This window comes from Eptesicus fuscus, chromosome 7, assembly GCF_027574615.1.
Source record: "Eptesicus fuscus isolate TK198812 chromosome 7, DD_ASM_mEF_20220401, whole genome shotgun sequence".
Lineage (NCBI taxonomy): Eukaryota > Metazoa > Chordata > Mammalia > Chiroptera > Vespertilionidae > Eptesicus > Eptesicus fuscus.
Window position 1 is genome coordinate 37,480,535 of NC_072479.1, and position 15,347 is coordinate 37,495,881.

Here is a 15,347-nt window from a genome sequence, read left to right on the forward strand (position 1 = left end):
TGGTACTAGTCTTTATCTGACTGGCTTCTTTCTGATTGAAGAGTCTGAGATTATTTTAAGACTCTTTAATCAGAGTTCTCCAGGTCCATCCATGCTGTTAAAAAGGGAAAATTTTCTTTCTTTTTACAGCAGAGTAGTATCCCATTATGTAAAAACTAGTATCTCTTGTCTAGGTCCATGGGTTATGCATATCTACACTAATAAAAGAGAAATATGTAAATTGACCATACCTCTGCAACACCCACCAGCCAATCAGGAGGTAATATGCAAATTAGGAGGACAAAGATGGCAGTGGCCCCGTCTCCCAGCCACTCCAGGTGCAGAGTGGCCAGGCGGGGCAGGACACCAGCTATGAGGGGGAAGGCGGGGGTCGAGGGAGCTACAGGAGCAGTGCTCTGGCCTGAGCAAAGTGAAGCCTGTGGCCAGAGTCAGGGAGAAGCCTGCAGACTCCAGCCGGAGTCAGCGAAGAATCCAGCCGAAGCAAAGACTCTGGCTGGAGTGAAGGCAGAAGGCAGTGGCCAGAGCGAAGGCCTGGGTCCCGAATGCCGGAGGAAAACTGGTGCCGGCAGCCAGGTGAAGGAAGTCCCATTGCATGAATCTTCCATGTCTCTGGATCTATTTTTTTATCAGTTTATTTTGTTCATCAGATTCCACATGAGTGAGATCATGTGATACTTCTCTGACTCACTTATTTTACTTTCCAGGTCCCTCCATGCTGTCTCAAAGTGAAACGGAATTTTTAGACTGGAACCCGGATTCTTTGTCCATCAGAGTCGAAGAATGAATCCACAGACAGAGGGTAGTATAGCAAAGGTGGAGATTCATTAAAGAACAAGTATAGACTCCCACATGGGGAGGGGGAAAGGGTCCCCCTGAGTTCCTTTCCCCTAAGGCTTATAAAGTCTGCCAATCCTGGTGCCTTGATATCCCCTCTGATTGGTCACTATTCCCTTAGACTGGTTAGTATAGTAACTCCTGGGCTCAAAGGTTGAACTTCACATGAGACATGTGAGGTTATCCCCTCCTCCTTCCATATTGTTTTCCTATTCCCTTTGGGCTTTCTTCTTTTCCTCCTGGATGAAGGAATCAGAAACAGAGATTTCAGCGTACTGGCTTAGATGTACAATGTAACCCTGGTCTTACCTAGGACCATATATCAATACTGAGGGGAGAGAAAGATGCAGTGGTGAAAGGTGCTAGATTAGTAAATCAGTAACAAATGCTGTTATTGGAATATCAGAGCCTCTTGTTGTTATGGATGGTATGAGTGAGTAGGAAATCCTGCTGCTGCCACTGAAAGTTAGGAAAGCTTCATTACGTAGGAATCTGGAGTAATCAAAGCTGAAAGACATAGGAAGTTTTAATAATACAGACCCCACCTCCCCCGTGTGGCACAAAAGGAAATTGTACTTCTGAAAGAAGAGAAGTGCTGCAAGGCAGAACACTGGGTTTTTAGACCTAATGACCTTTAATCGAGCTATTCATTAAACACTAATTTGAAATAATAATATGCACTGCTAAAAAAAAAATCACCCCTATGTTCATTGCAGCATTATTTACAATAGTCAAGAAGCAGGACAAGTGCCCATCATTAGATGAGTGGAGAAAAAGCTGCAATACATTTATACAAGGGATTACTGGGCCGAGGGACCCCACTGGTGCACGAATTCATGCCCCGACCTCTAGTAACATATAGTGCATCCATAACTTACACACTTCTAGGGTGGAACTAGCCTACAGCAGCATTTCTTGATCTCTGCACTATGGACATTTTGAACCAGATAATTCTTAGCTCTGGGGCTGTCTTGAGCATTGTAGGATGCTTGCAGCATTCCTGCCCACTAGATACCAACAGTATGTTTCTGGTCATGATAATAAAAAATGTTTCCAGATATTGCCAAATGTCCCAGGGTCGGGGAGGGTATAGCAAAATTGCACCCCATTATCAGCCACTGGCTTAAGGCAATCATAACCCGTGAAGTTGCCTGGAGAATATGTTAAAGAGTAGATGTAGAAATGTAGAAGTTAGTCATATTGGGAATTGAACATGGTACCTTGAAGAATTTCTACTTACGCATCAGAATGTTCAGAAGTTAATTTATCTTCTGTCCTAAGCTGAACCACTTCACAAATCCAAAGTCAGTTTGTTTGTTTTTCATTTAAAAAATGGAAGCAATACTAACTCCATAGCATAGTTTTGAGTATAAAATAATTATGTGAAAACATTTTAGAAGCTACAAAGTGGTATATGAATATAAAATAATAATTTTAAAAAATAAAATCACTATGACAACCAGCCCTTTTATCTACCTAAGAATATTATATTTCTTAAGAGTCTGGGGAGAAAAAAGGTTTGCCAGGGCTGACCAGCAGCCCCTGAGCGACAGATGAATGGATTACTCCGACACTGTGAAAAGAGGCTAAAGGACTGGTTATAGCAACCAGACAGCCTCAATTGCCTGCCTCGTTAGGCTTTTATTGCAGTTTTTTATCTTTAGATACAATCAGTAGGGTAAGTAATCTTGGGAGGACACTGTTTGCATTGTCCTCAAGGCAAGGGCACCCAAAATTAGGCATAAAGATTCCAGTAAGCCCCCCGGGGGTCTGCACAGACTTGTTTGGAAAGGTCAAGGCATAATTAGGGGTGCCCCATTTGATACTCCCCTAAGTCTCCCTTAAGTCGGAAGTCTGATAAACAGGGCAGGTGGCCTTCCACACACTTCCCTTTTCTCAGAATGTCCTCCTTGCAAACTTTCCAACCAAGTCTCCTGTGCTTCCCAACAGAGGCTGACTTCATATATACATAATAGAGTTCATTAACATACAGTTTATCCCATTTGATGTATTTTGCTATGTTAGGTATTTTTATTCAGTTCTTTCATTAATATTAGCTGTAAGTAGTTAATTTATATTACTAATTTATGCACTTTTACTATACTTTAAAAATATCTGTATTGATTTCAGAGAGTGGAAGGAATAGGGTGAGAAGGATAGAAGCATCAATAATGAGAGAGCCTCATTGACTGGCTGCTTCCTGCATGCCCCCCACTGGGGAGTGAATCCACAACATGGGCATGTGCCCTGACCAGCAATGGAACAGAGACCTCCTGGTTCATTGGTGACCTCCTGGTTCATGGATTGAGCTCAACCACTGAGCCACACCGACAGGGCTTTACTATATTATTTTAAATTAACTACAAGTAAATAATTATTTTTTTAAAGTTTATTTCATCACCTAAAGTCAGAAGCAGTCAGATTGCTCAATTGTAACTAAGTAAGCCTTTGACATTTATTAGCCCTTGGTAGCAACACATTATTTAGCCTAATAAAGAATTACAGCAAGGCTTTAATGAAAGATTGCACATAAAGTAGAAATAATAAATTTATCTCCTAACAGCATGTACAAGTACCACTTAAACCATTCCAAACATGTATATTACAAAAATAAATAATGATATTTGATGCCCTGACATCACATGGAGAATATCACCACCACCACAATCACCATTGCTAATAGCAACTATGATAGTAATGATAAAAACAACAAAACCAGAAGTTATCTATTAAATGGTTGTCTTGAACTTGGAATGGTCTTACATACCTCACAGGTAAATCTTAATGCTTGAGAAATTTATTAACACACATTAAAAATCTTAAAAACACAGAGATAGAAACATATTTAGAAAATGGGAATTTTCTCCTTTATCAGGACAACATAGTGAAATCTTAGTGTTTCTATCATCACTTCTTTATATGTTCTTAGTTCCCAAGAGCTTTCCTTCCCATACACATTAATAAAATACATGTTTTTGTTTGTTTCTTTGTTTTTAAAATTTAAATTTGTTGAATAAGTATGAGAAGGGAATAAAAGGTATTGCAATAGTGGCTTGTACATATTTTTTTCTTATTTGAACTCAAGTTCTTTTTTTTTAAATGTTGCTTTTTGGTATTATACTTTTGTCCTATGATGGTGGTAATATCTTATCCCTCATCTTTCTAATCCTCCTTGTCTTCATCCTCATCTTCATCCTCATCTTCATCCTTCTCCTCCTCCTCCTCTTCTTCTCCTCTTCCTCCTCTTCTTCCTCTTCCTCCTCTTCTTCCTCCTCTTCTTCCTCTCCTTTTGTTACCTCAGGGGGAAATGTCATCTGTTCTTCCAATAATATATTTGGAAAATGAGACTGTACTATCAAAACAATTGTGACACATAATGTAAAAGTTAGTGTTCTCAAAAAGAAAGTTAAAAAGCAGAGTGGGTCACACACAAGTGGCCGGGGCACTTCCCATCTTGGATACCAAAAATGATAATCTGTCAATAAAAAAGCAATTGAAAACTGGATTTCACATAAAGTAATTAAATTGTTCAAGAAACAAAGGACAACAATACATACATGTGGCTTCGTCACGATCTTCATTGCCTAGGGAGGGGGAAAAGTAAGTCAATAAAGCATGACATACATTTTGTCTTTCTCTAAAATATAAAATAATTTTTCCAAAAATAATGACATCATTTTCCTAGCTCTCAGGCATCATACTATTATTATATTTGATTTCTGCTGTCCTACCAATACCTAACCATAAAGTCCAATATATCTTCTTTTAGTAAAAGTCAGTCTGGCCTGCTACAGAGAACATGAAAGTATAGGAAGAGGTGTGAATTCCAGAACTAATTCTGCCTCTAAATCAGGTCATCTTATATAAATCATGTTTGCTTTCTCAAGATTGTTATAGGATCAGTAATGTAGGACTCTACAACATCTCTTATTTTCATCTCTCCCCTACACTGATCATTGCAAATTAATCATCAGAATCTACTCACTTTCCTCATTGAATCTTTATTTTCAGAAGCTTTCAGTTGCTCTTCATTTCCTAGCTGGCAAAGTTAACTCTATAGTTTGGTTTTTGCTATCTAGCCCAAAGCTGTCATAATACTTTTCAGGAAATAAATTTTCTTTCCTCTGCTCACCTGGGCATAGAAAGTCAGATAACCTTTCCTGGATTCCACTAGGAAAAAGAGTGGGAGGATAAATGAGCTCTCACACACAGAGGGCACAGTGGCAACCTGGGGCTTGTCTTGCAATGATAAAACCCTTAGAGAAAAATTTAGAAATCACTATTCCGGCACCTGTGAGATGAACCGATCTTCTGCCAGATTTTTGACGTTATTTCAACCTTGTGTGCTTGGTCATATTTATTACTATGTATTTTATGTAAACGTTTCTATTTTACAGCTCATTTAAAAAAATTACCATATAGTCTATATTTTTTCAGCTTTATTCTGTGTATATCTATTGATTGCTTAGAATAAGCAATGATGTAATTAGTACATTTCTTTTTTGCATCTTCCTTCATTTCTCATCAGCAATTTTTATTGATTACATTCTTCTTTTACTTTTGCACTTGATCAAATATTTAAGTACATTTATATTTACATCTCTTGTTTTTTTTTCCCCATCACCACTTATCTGCCCTCTACACTCTTCCACCTCCCTCCACACCCCCTTGCAATAATCACCATACTGTTGTCTGTGTCCATGAGTTCTTTTTCTTTTTTTCTCAATCCCTCCACTCCCCAACTAACAACCCTCCTTCCAAGCTGCCGGCCTGCTTTCTATCTCTGAGCCTGTCTCTATTTTGCTTATTAGTTCAGTTTGTTCATTAAACTCCACATATGAGTGAAATCATATGGAACTTGTTTTTTCTGACTGACTTATTTCACTTAGCATAATGTTATCCAGGTCCATCCATGCTAACACAAAAGATAAAATTTTCTTCTTTTTTACAGCTGAGTAGTATACCATTGTGTAAAGGTACCATAGCTTTTCTTTCCCATATATTTTTATTATTGATTTCAAAGAGGAAGGGAGAGGGTGAGAGAGAAACATCAATGATGAGAGATAGTCATTGATCGGCTGCCTCCTGCACACCCCACACTGGGGATTGAGTCTGCAACTCGGGCATGTGCCCCAACCGGGAATCGAACTGTGACCTCCTGATTCATAGGTCGATGCTCAACTACTGAGCCATGCTGGCCAGTCTACCATAGCCGTTTTATACACTCATCTTCTGATGGACACTTGGGCTGCTTCCAAATGTTGGCTACTATAAAGAATACTGCAATTAACATATATTCTTTTAAATTAGTGTCTTGGGTTTCTTCAGCTAAATTTACAGAGGTAGAATTGCTGGGTCATAAGGGAGTTCCTTTTTTTTTTTTTTCTTTTGAGGTAACTCCATACTGCTTTGCACAGTGGCTGCACCAATCTGCATATCTACCAACAGTGTACAAGGGTTCTCTTTCCTCCACATCCTTGACAACCCTTGTTTGTTGATTTATTGATGATAGGTGTGAGGTGATATCTCATGGTTTTAATTTTCCTTTCTCTGATGATTAGTAATGTTGGGGATGGGTTTATTTCTGGGCTCTCTATTTTGCTCCATTGACCTATATGTTTGTGTTTATGCCAGTACCATGTTGTTTTTTTAAAAAATTATCTTTATTGTTGAAAGTATTACAGATGTCCCCTTTTCTCCCCTTTGACCCCCTCTAGCCTGCCCCCCCCCCCCGGCCTTCCCCACACTATTGTCTGTGTCCATGGGTTATGCATATATATATATATTTAAGTTCTTTGGCTAAGCTCTTCCCCTCCCCCCACCATCCCTCTGAGATTCGTCAGTCTGTTCCATGCTTCTATGTCTCTGGATCTATTTTGTTTATCAGTTTACTTAATTAGATTCAACCTATGAATGAGATCATATGATACTTATTCTTCTCTGACTAGACTATTTTGCTTCATGGTATCTCAAAGGGTAAGAGATCCTTCTTCTTTATAGCTGCACTAGAGGCCCAGTGCACGAAATTTGTGCAGAGGTTGGGTCCCTAGGCCTGGCTGGTGGTCAGGGCCAATTAGGTTCCCCGCCTTCCTGCTTCCTCCTTCCCTTGCTGCCCATGCGCCTCCACTGCACAGTTCCCCGCCTCCTTGCCTCCCCCTTTTCTCCTTCCCTCGCTGCCTGCGTTCACCACCATCCACCCCGGTTCCCTGTCCTAGCCCAGGGCCTGGTCCTGATTGGGTGATCAGGACCTGCTGGCCAGAGGTAGGGACTGGGAGGTTGGCCAGCAGGCCCCAATCAGGGCCTACTGGCTGGGAGGAGGAACAGGGGAAGGAACCTGGGAGGTTGGCCACCAGCCCCAAGGAGGGAGCTGGTCCTCGGCCCCCCTGAGAAATGGGCTGCATCTGCCACCACCCACCCCCAGTTCACCGTCCCAGCCTGGGGGCCCAGCCCCGATTGGGAGATTGGGGCCTGCTGGCCAGGGGGAGGGACCAGGAGGTTGGTTTGCAAGCCCCATCGGTGATCTTGCATTGAGCATCTGCCTCCTGGTGGTCAGTGCGCATCATAGCGACCAGTTGTTCCAGTCATTCCATCTTAGTGGTCGCTTAGGCTTTTATATACACTGAGTGGCCAGATTATTATGACCACCCCATCAGTACTTCGTTGGGCCACCTTTTGCCTTCAGTACTGCAGTGATTCTTCTTGGCATTGACTCCACAAGATGTTGAAAGGTGATGCGAGGAATCTGACACCATGCCTGATGAATAGCACTGTCCAGTTCTATGAGATTTGATGGTTGTGGAACCAGCTGCCTGATGGCTCTTTTAACTTCGTCCTACAAATGCTCAATTGGATTGAGATCTGGTGATTGTGGGGGCCACCTAAGCAAGGTAAAGTCTCCCTCATGTTCTTGAAACCACTCCTACACAATATGAGCACCGTGGCATGGCACATTGTCTTGTTGGAAGAAGCCATCTCCATTGGGATGAACTTGATCAGCAACGATACTTAGGTATGTTGTGCTATTCAGACGGATTAAAGGGCCCAAATCGTGCCAGGAAAACATGCTCCAAACCATAACACTGCCCCCACCAGCTTGAAAGGTTGTACTCAGGCATGTGGGGTGCATGCTTTCATGCTGTTTCTGCCAAATTCTCACTCTGCCATCTGCATGATACAACTGGAAACGTGATTCATCAGACCATATGACTTTTTTCCAGTGCTCGACTGTCCAATCCTTGTGTTCCTGTGCGAATTGGAGATGTTTTATCTTGGTAACTACAGACAGCAAAGGTGTTCGAACAGGCCTTCGGCTTCCATGTTCCATATGATGCAGTGTACGGCTAATTTGCCTACAAACGTCAGGTGGTCATAATAATCTGGCCACTCAGTGTATATAGATAGTATTCCATTGTGTAAATGTACCACTGTTTTTTTATCCACTCATCTGCTGATGGGCACTTGGGCTGTTTCCAGATCATAGCTATTATAAATTGCACTGTTATGAACATAGAAGTGCATATATTCTTTCTGATTGGTCTTTCAGGTTTCTTAAGATATATTCCTAGATGTGAGGTCACCGGGTCCAATGGCAGTTCCATTTTTAATTTTTTGAAGAAACTCCATACTGTTTTCCACAGTGGCTGTTCCAGTCTGCATTCCCACCAGCAGTGTACTAGGGTTCCCTTTTCTCCACAACCTCGCCAGCATTTGTCATTTGTGGATTTGTTGATGATAGCCATTCTGACAGGTGTGAGATGATACCTCATTGTTGTTTTGATTTGCATCTCTCAGATGATTAGTGACTTTGAGCATTTTTTCACATGTCTTTTGGCCACCTATATATCCATTTTGGCCCTTTGCCTATTTTTAATTCAATTTTTGTCTTTTGTTAAGTGGTATGAGTTCCTTATATATTTTGGAAATTAACTCCTTATCAGATATATCATTGGCAAATGTTTTCCCATACAGTGGGCTCCCTTTTCATTTTGTTGTTCCTTTTGCTGTGCAGAAGCTTTTTATTTTGATGTAGTCCCATTTGTTTATTTTCTCCTTAGTTTCCCTTACCCTAGGAGATGTATTGGCAAACATACTGCTTTGTGAGATATCTGAGATTTTGCTGCCTATGGTTTCTTCTAGGATTTTTATGGTTTCATGACTTACATTTAAGTCTTTTATCTATTTTGAGTATGGTGTAAGTTGGTGGTCTAGTTTCTTATTTTTGCATGTACCTGTCCCATTTTCCCAACACCATTTTTTGAAGAGACTGTCTTGACTCCATTGTATGCTCTTGCCTCTTTTGGCATGGTTCAATTTCTGGGGTCTCTGTTCTGATCTATATGCCTGTTCTTGAGCCAATACTAGGCTATTTTGAGTACAGATGCTTTGTAGTATAATTTGACATCTGGTATTGCAATCCCTCCAACTTTGTTCTTCTTTCTCAAGATTGATGTGGTTATTTGGGGTCTTTTTTGGTTCCATATAAATTTTTGGAATATTTGTTCTAGATCTGTAAAATATGCCATTGGTATTTTAATAGTAATTGCAGTGAATATATAGATTACTTTAGATAGTATGGACATTTTAATAATGATAATTCTTCCAATCCATGAACATGATATATATATATATATATATATATATATATATATATTTTCACTTATTTGTATCTTCCTGAATTTCTTTCTTCAATGTTTTATAGTTTCTGAATACAGGACGTTTACCTCCTTGCTTCAAATTTATTCCTAGGTATCTTATTTTCCTTGTTGCAATGGTAAATGGGGTTGCTTTTTTGGTTTCTCTTTCTGATAGCTTATTATTGGTATATAAAAATGCCACTTATTGCCCTAACAGGTTTGGCTCAGTGGATAGAATGTTGGCCTGCGGACTGAAAGGTCCCAGGTTCGATTCCAGTCAAGGGCATGTACCTTGGTTGTGGGCACATCCCTAGTAGGAGGTGTGCAGGAGGCAGCTGATTGATGTTTCTCTCTCATCGATGTTTCTAACTCTCTTTCCCTCTCTGTAAAAAAATCAATAAAATATATTTTTAAAAAATAAAAATGCCACTTATTTCTGAATATTAATTTTTTATCCTACTACTTTGCCAAATTCATTAGATCTAGTAGCTTTTTTGTGGAGTCTTTAGGGTTTTCTATGTGCAATATCATGTCATCTGCAAATAATGAGTTTTACTTCCTCCTTTGCAATTTGGATGCCTTTTATTTCTTCCTGTCTGGTTGCTGTGGCTAGTACTTCCAGCACTATGTTGAATAAGAATATGAAAATGTACATCCCTGTCTTTTTCCTGATCCTAAAGGAAACACTACTAGTTTTTGCCCTCTGAGTATGATGTTGGTTGAGGATTTGTCATATATGGCTTTTATTACATTGAGGTATGTTTCCTCTAGTCCCACATTGCTGAAAGTTTTTATCATAAATGGGTGCTGGATTGGCTCTCCCTCCTGGGAGCATGCCTAAGCCTTTCCCTTCTGCCCTCTCCCTTTCCTTCCCCATCTTCCCCTCTTTACCTTCCTCACTCCCTAGGTCATAGGGCCTTCATTTACCTCTATAACTTGTTTTCTAAGCCCATTTCTTCTATGAATAACTTCTTCTACCTCGTGATTTTCCAAATAAATGTTCTCTTATATGTATTGCTGGATCCAGTTTGCTAATATCTTCCTGAGGATTTTAACATCTATGTTCATCAGGGATATTGGCCTATAATTTTCTTTCTTTGTTGTGTCTTTATCTGGTTTTGGAATTAGAATCATGCTGGCCTTGTAAAATGAGCATGGGAGTTTTTCCTTCTCTTGAATTTTTCAGAATAGTTTGAAAAGGATAAATGTTAGTTCTTCTTTGAATGTTTGGTGTAATTTACCTGTGAAGTCATCTGGTCCAGGACTTTTATTTGTAGTGAGTTTTTCTATTACTGCTTCAATTTCATGGGTTGTAATCTGTCTATTCAGGTTTTCTGATTCTTCCTGATTCAGTTTTAGAAGACTGTATGTTTATAGGAATTTATTCATTTTCATCTAGGTTGTCCAATTTGTTGGCATATAGTTGTTCATAACACTTTCTTGCAATTCCTTGTATGTCTTTGGTATCATTTGTTACTTCTCTTTTTCATTTCTGATGTTATTTGGGCCCTTTATTTATTTGGGAACTGATGAGTCTGGTTAAAGGTTTATCTTTTCAAAGGACCAGCTCTTGGTTTCATTGATTCTTGTATTTTTTACCCTTTGGTCTTTGAGAAGTTTCTTCCAGTGTTTTTGTATGTCAAGCATTCCTAATCTTTGGGTTTTCCCCATCCCATACCTTTAATCCTTTATGCTATTCTTTATTCTACATTCTTTTATATTTCTGGTATCTTTTTTCCAAGAGTATGCTAATGTTAGTTAGCATTGATTGTATATTTTAGGTGGTCTCTTTTTTAAGCCAGGTTGTAATTAACATATAGTAAAATCTGTCCTTTTTATATGCACATTTCAATGATTTTTGTCATGTTGTTGAGCATCCTTATAATCATTACTCTGAACTCTATATTTGATTAATTGCTTACCCTCATTTCAATTAGCTCTTCTGAAGAATTCTCTTATTTTTCATATGGGGCTTCTTTCTTTGTCTCTCCTTTTTTGCTGCATTTTTCTTTTTTGTTTCTATGTATTATGTAAATCTGCTGTGAATCCCAGTGTTGCCTTATGTAGTAGGTGACCCGTGGGACCAAGTGATGGACTCTTCCTGATCACCTGATCTGGATGCACTAAGAATTTCCCTTGTGCATGTTATGTGGGCCCTCCTTTTGTAATTAAGTTTTGATTGCTCTTAGCCAGTTTGTGTGTGGGATTGACCCTAGGCTATCTGACTGTGAGGCTCAACCACCAACACAGCGTGCAAGCTTTTGTGCAGGTGCTGATCACCTAGAGTGGAACGTACCTCAGCAGGGTTTTGTCCTGCTGAGATCTTCCTATGGATATGCTGCTTGTGAAGCTTATTGGATCATACTCTGTTGTTGTCTGAAGCTGGCCACTGGGTGTGTTGGTTCTGGGCCTCTTCGGAAGGACTCCGGTGCTGGCCAATGCCAGCTGTTGTCTATGACTGGCCCTGGGCAAACTGTTTGGAGCTATCAGTGATCCACAGATTGTGGCTCCTTCTTCTGGGCCTTGGTGCACGTGGAAAGACCAAGCTGTCCACCAAGGTCTGTTTTGACTAGCACTGGGTCAGGGGCAGATCAGCAGAAGCCTCAACACATCCAGAGATCAGCCTCTGCCTGGAGTCTGTCTGTTAGGCTCACTTAAAGATCCTTTACTTGTACTCCTCACCAGGGTGTAGGCTCAGGGTGGGGCTATTGCTTTCTCCCAGGCTGATGTCCCATGGAGGGGAATACTCTGCCTGAGAAAGATGGCTCATTCAGTATGGGGAAATGGCTTACCACAGGGATCCCAGCGGTGACCTCTCAGCTCTCTTGCCACCAACTCCAGACCCTCCTCATGCACCTCTAGTCCACTCTGCACTCCCTCCACCAGAGCCCAAGGTGAGTGGCTATGAATGAAATTTTTTTGTGTTGGCCCCTTAAGAGTTTACTTCTGTTTCTAGCTGTCTCTCCCTGGTGGACAACAACCACTGCTTTTCACAGACAGATGTTGTGTGGGTTCCTTTCCTGGTTCTGGAGCTCTTGGCTGGGGAGACCGTCTTGGGGTTTACACCCCAAACTTCTCAGGGGGACCTCCCCACCACACAGCTGCTGACTGTGAGTGTCCATCCAGCCCTTTTATGCTTCCACGCCTCCTACCAGTCTCACTGTGGCCTCTTCTGTAAATCGTTGATTTTAAGGTTTCTCTCCAGCTAGTCTCCAGTTGGCTATTCAGGATTATTTTTCTATACTTAGGTTGTAATTCCAGTTTGGTCCTGGGAAGATGTAAGTGTAGCTTCCACCTAATCTGCACCATCTTGGATCCTCCACATCTCTCTTGTTTGATTTATCAGCTTTAAATGATATCTTTTGGCCTCTAGCTCCAAAAGAAGAAGAAATTAAGCATATTTTTTCCTACCTCTCTCTTCTCCTCCCAAGTTTTATTAATTACATCACTTGTATATCTCCTAAAGTTATCATATTTATATTTTGCTTTGTAATTATAAGCTTCAGATTTATTTTGGTCTTTATCTATAAATAAAGATTCAATGGTAATTCTTTCAATGAATCATTTTGCTTTTCCATTCATCTCTTCTTTTTGGTGAAAGTCATATTCTAGGAGTTTATAGAGGAAACATTCCTAAGAAAAATACTGCAAATTACTTCTTTTCTCTTTTGAAATAGCTTATCTTTTAGAGCAGTCATTTAAAAAAAGGCTGCTCTTTTAGGAATTAATTGTGAAGCTTTTTCAGGGTATAGCTATTAGTTTTCATTTCTTCTTTCAGACATTCTGGTATGTCCTTGAGGGCAGGAATAGAGGTAAAAGAGGGCATAAAAGGCTGTGCAGTTTAGAAAAATCTAAAGATCATACTGTTTCAACCATCCTTTGATAATATAATACTATTCTGGTCAAAGGAACTATATTAACATGATAATGGAAAACTAGTGTTCAACACTTCATTTTTCTTGTCATCCTAAGCACTATGGGCTTTTTTTTTTTTTTTTCGTGTTAAAGTTACTTTCTTTGTCTTACTGCATAGAAAATCTGTGCATCTGTCATTTTTGCTACATTGAGAACAAACTACTCCTTGTTGATAAGGCCTTCTCCTTAGAGTTGCTCTACAAAAAAAGCAGAAAACATTTATTTAGAAAAAGTCTCAAATTTTATATTATTTAAGTAATATAATTAACAATTTTTTATTAGTTTATAAAGGTGATTTAATTAAGAAAAAGGACTCAAGGAAGTACTCAAATTGGAGATGCAATCTTTCTTCCCCCCAAAAAAGTCTCTTTTGAAGTAAATTCCGATATCCTTGAAAGAAAATATTGTAATTTAAAAATGATTGAGTTTTAAAGTTTATTTTATCTTAGTTTGTAGCAAAGTTTTCCTTGAAAAATGGATATTACAGAATGCTTTGTAATTAACTGCTTTCTGTTTGGCACACTTGTATAAGAAGTTGTATTAATTTTCTGAAGAGTTTGAAAAATCCTGAAATGTCTATTGTCTCAAAGACCTAGCTGCATGGATTACTTTGAGATCTACATGAAAAATACATAAATATATAAACAAGTAAATAAATTTAAATGCAATTTTACCAAGTTGGTTTAACCCATTGTATAGACCAGAGGGGAGAATTGAGAAACTATTACATCAATTCCTCAAAGCTAAGTAAGACAAAGAGGCCCAAAAGTAGATATGAATTGGGAAGCTTATATAAAAGATCTAGGATTAGAAAGATAGAGGAGATAGGTAGGAAAAAGATATTTTTCAGTGAGGGGAGGGGTCATTGATACTGATCATTAAATAGGATTGCTTATGTACTCAGTGTGTATTAGAAGCTATGAAAACAAACATTAGGCATATAAGTCCCTAGAACTTTTCTTAGACTCGTATCTGGCCTTACCTTCAGAATATTGCCACTTACAGGACGTGGGTCCAAGTCCTAGATAAGGACATGTTGTCTGGCTGGGTAACCTTACCTACGTCCAACCCAAAGTTCATTAGAAGACCATTATTCAAATTTTATAGTAGAACTATATTGTTTCAGAAGGAAAACACAACTCTGGTGGTGATGGAAACTTTCATTGCTTACACTAGACCCATTTCTGCCACCACTTTATTCATGAAGGAAGTAATTCAACTCCATGGTTTGACAATCTAGCAATTATAATTTGTAAGCAGATTCTTCTCTTCAAAGTTCTCCATGTACAGACTCACATAACTGTACATTGTCCATAGAACAATGGCAAGAGAAGATCAAACAGATGTTGATCTTTCCATCTCATAAAGCCAGAAGTTATACCACATACAACAACCACTTTCACTTTCACTCTTCCATATATCATTGAGAAATACCACAAAGCTGGCTTCTAGTTTACTGGTACACCTGGACATCTATTGGTCTCCCAAGAAGATTTAAAGAATCTATCCCAGTAAACTAGAGAAAAATACAATGCAATAAACAGCAAGGAAGATTATCTTTTAGAGATCCTATTTGGCTCTCCTTCTGATACACCTAATGTATTTATCTTTGCCAAAACTCTATGACTACTTCCTAGATTTATTTCAAGGTCAAGAGACGCACGAATCCTGTTGTTTTCTGCCTCAAATTATCCCTTTATGTGCAAAGCTATGTTACTTTGTATCACTTTCTGTAAAACTCAGTTGGTCATATCTCCTTCACTTCCACTGCTTGGAACTAAAGGACTAGGGACCACAGTTAAACACTGACAAAACTCCTTCGAGGGTGGTGTTATTTTGCTGTACCATCCTCTGATCCGCCCCAAGGTACTATCTTCTTTCTGATCATGCCTCCTTCCTCATTTTGACCCCTGATTCACAATCTCCCTTTCAATCAAAATTGTGCCATTGTCTTAGAATTTGGGA

The 15,347-nt window shown here is 39.4% G+C and overlaps 1 protein-coding gene across 3 annotated transcripts in view; it reads right to left on the reverse strand.

Moving 5' to 3' along the window:
- Window positions 1-3,537: 3,537 nt before the first annotated feature.
- Window positions 3,538-15,347, reverse strand: part of GLIPR1L2 (GLIPR1 like 2) — a 45,022-nt gene continuing 33,212 nt past the window's right edge. For 2 of the 3 annotated variants that reach the window (XM_008143834.3, XM_054718836.1), the window contains exons 4-6: window positions 13,494-13,579; window positions 4,392-4,418; window positions 3,538-4,309 (exon numbers count right to left, since the gene is read on the reverse strand). In XM_008143834.3, the coding sequence (XP_008142056.2) occupies window positions 3,963-4,309; window positions 4,392-4,418; window positions 13,494-13,579 (460 nt within the window). In that variant the 3' untranslated portion in view covers window positions 3,538-3,962. Of the gene's footprint in view, window positions 4,310-4,391; window positions 4,419-13,434; window positions 13,580-15,347 lie in introns of those variants that run through there. The other variant, XM_054718835.1, reaches the window with a different exon arrangement.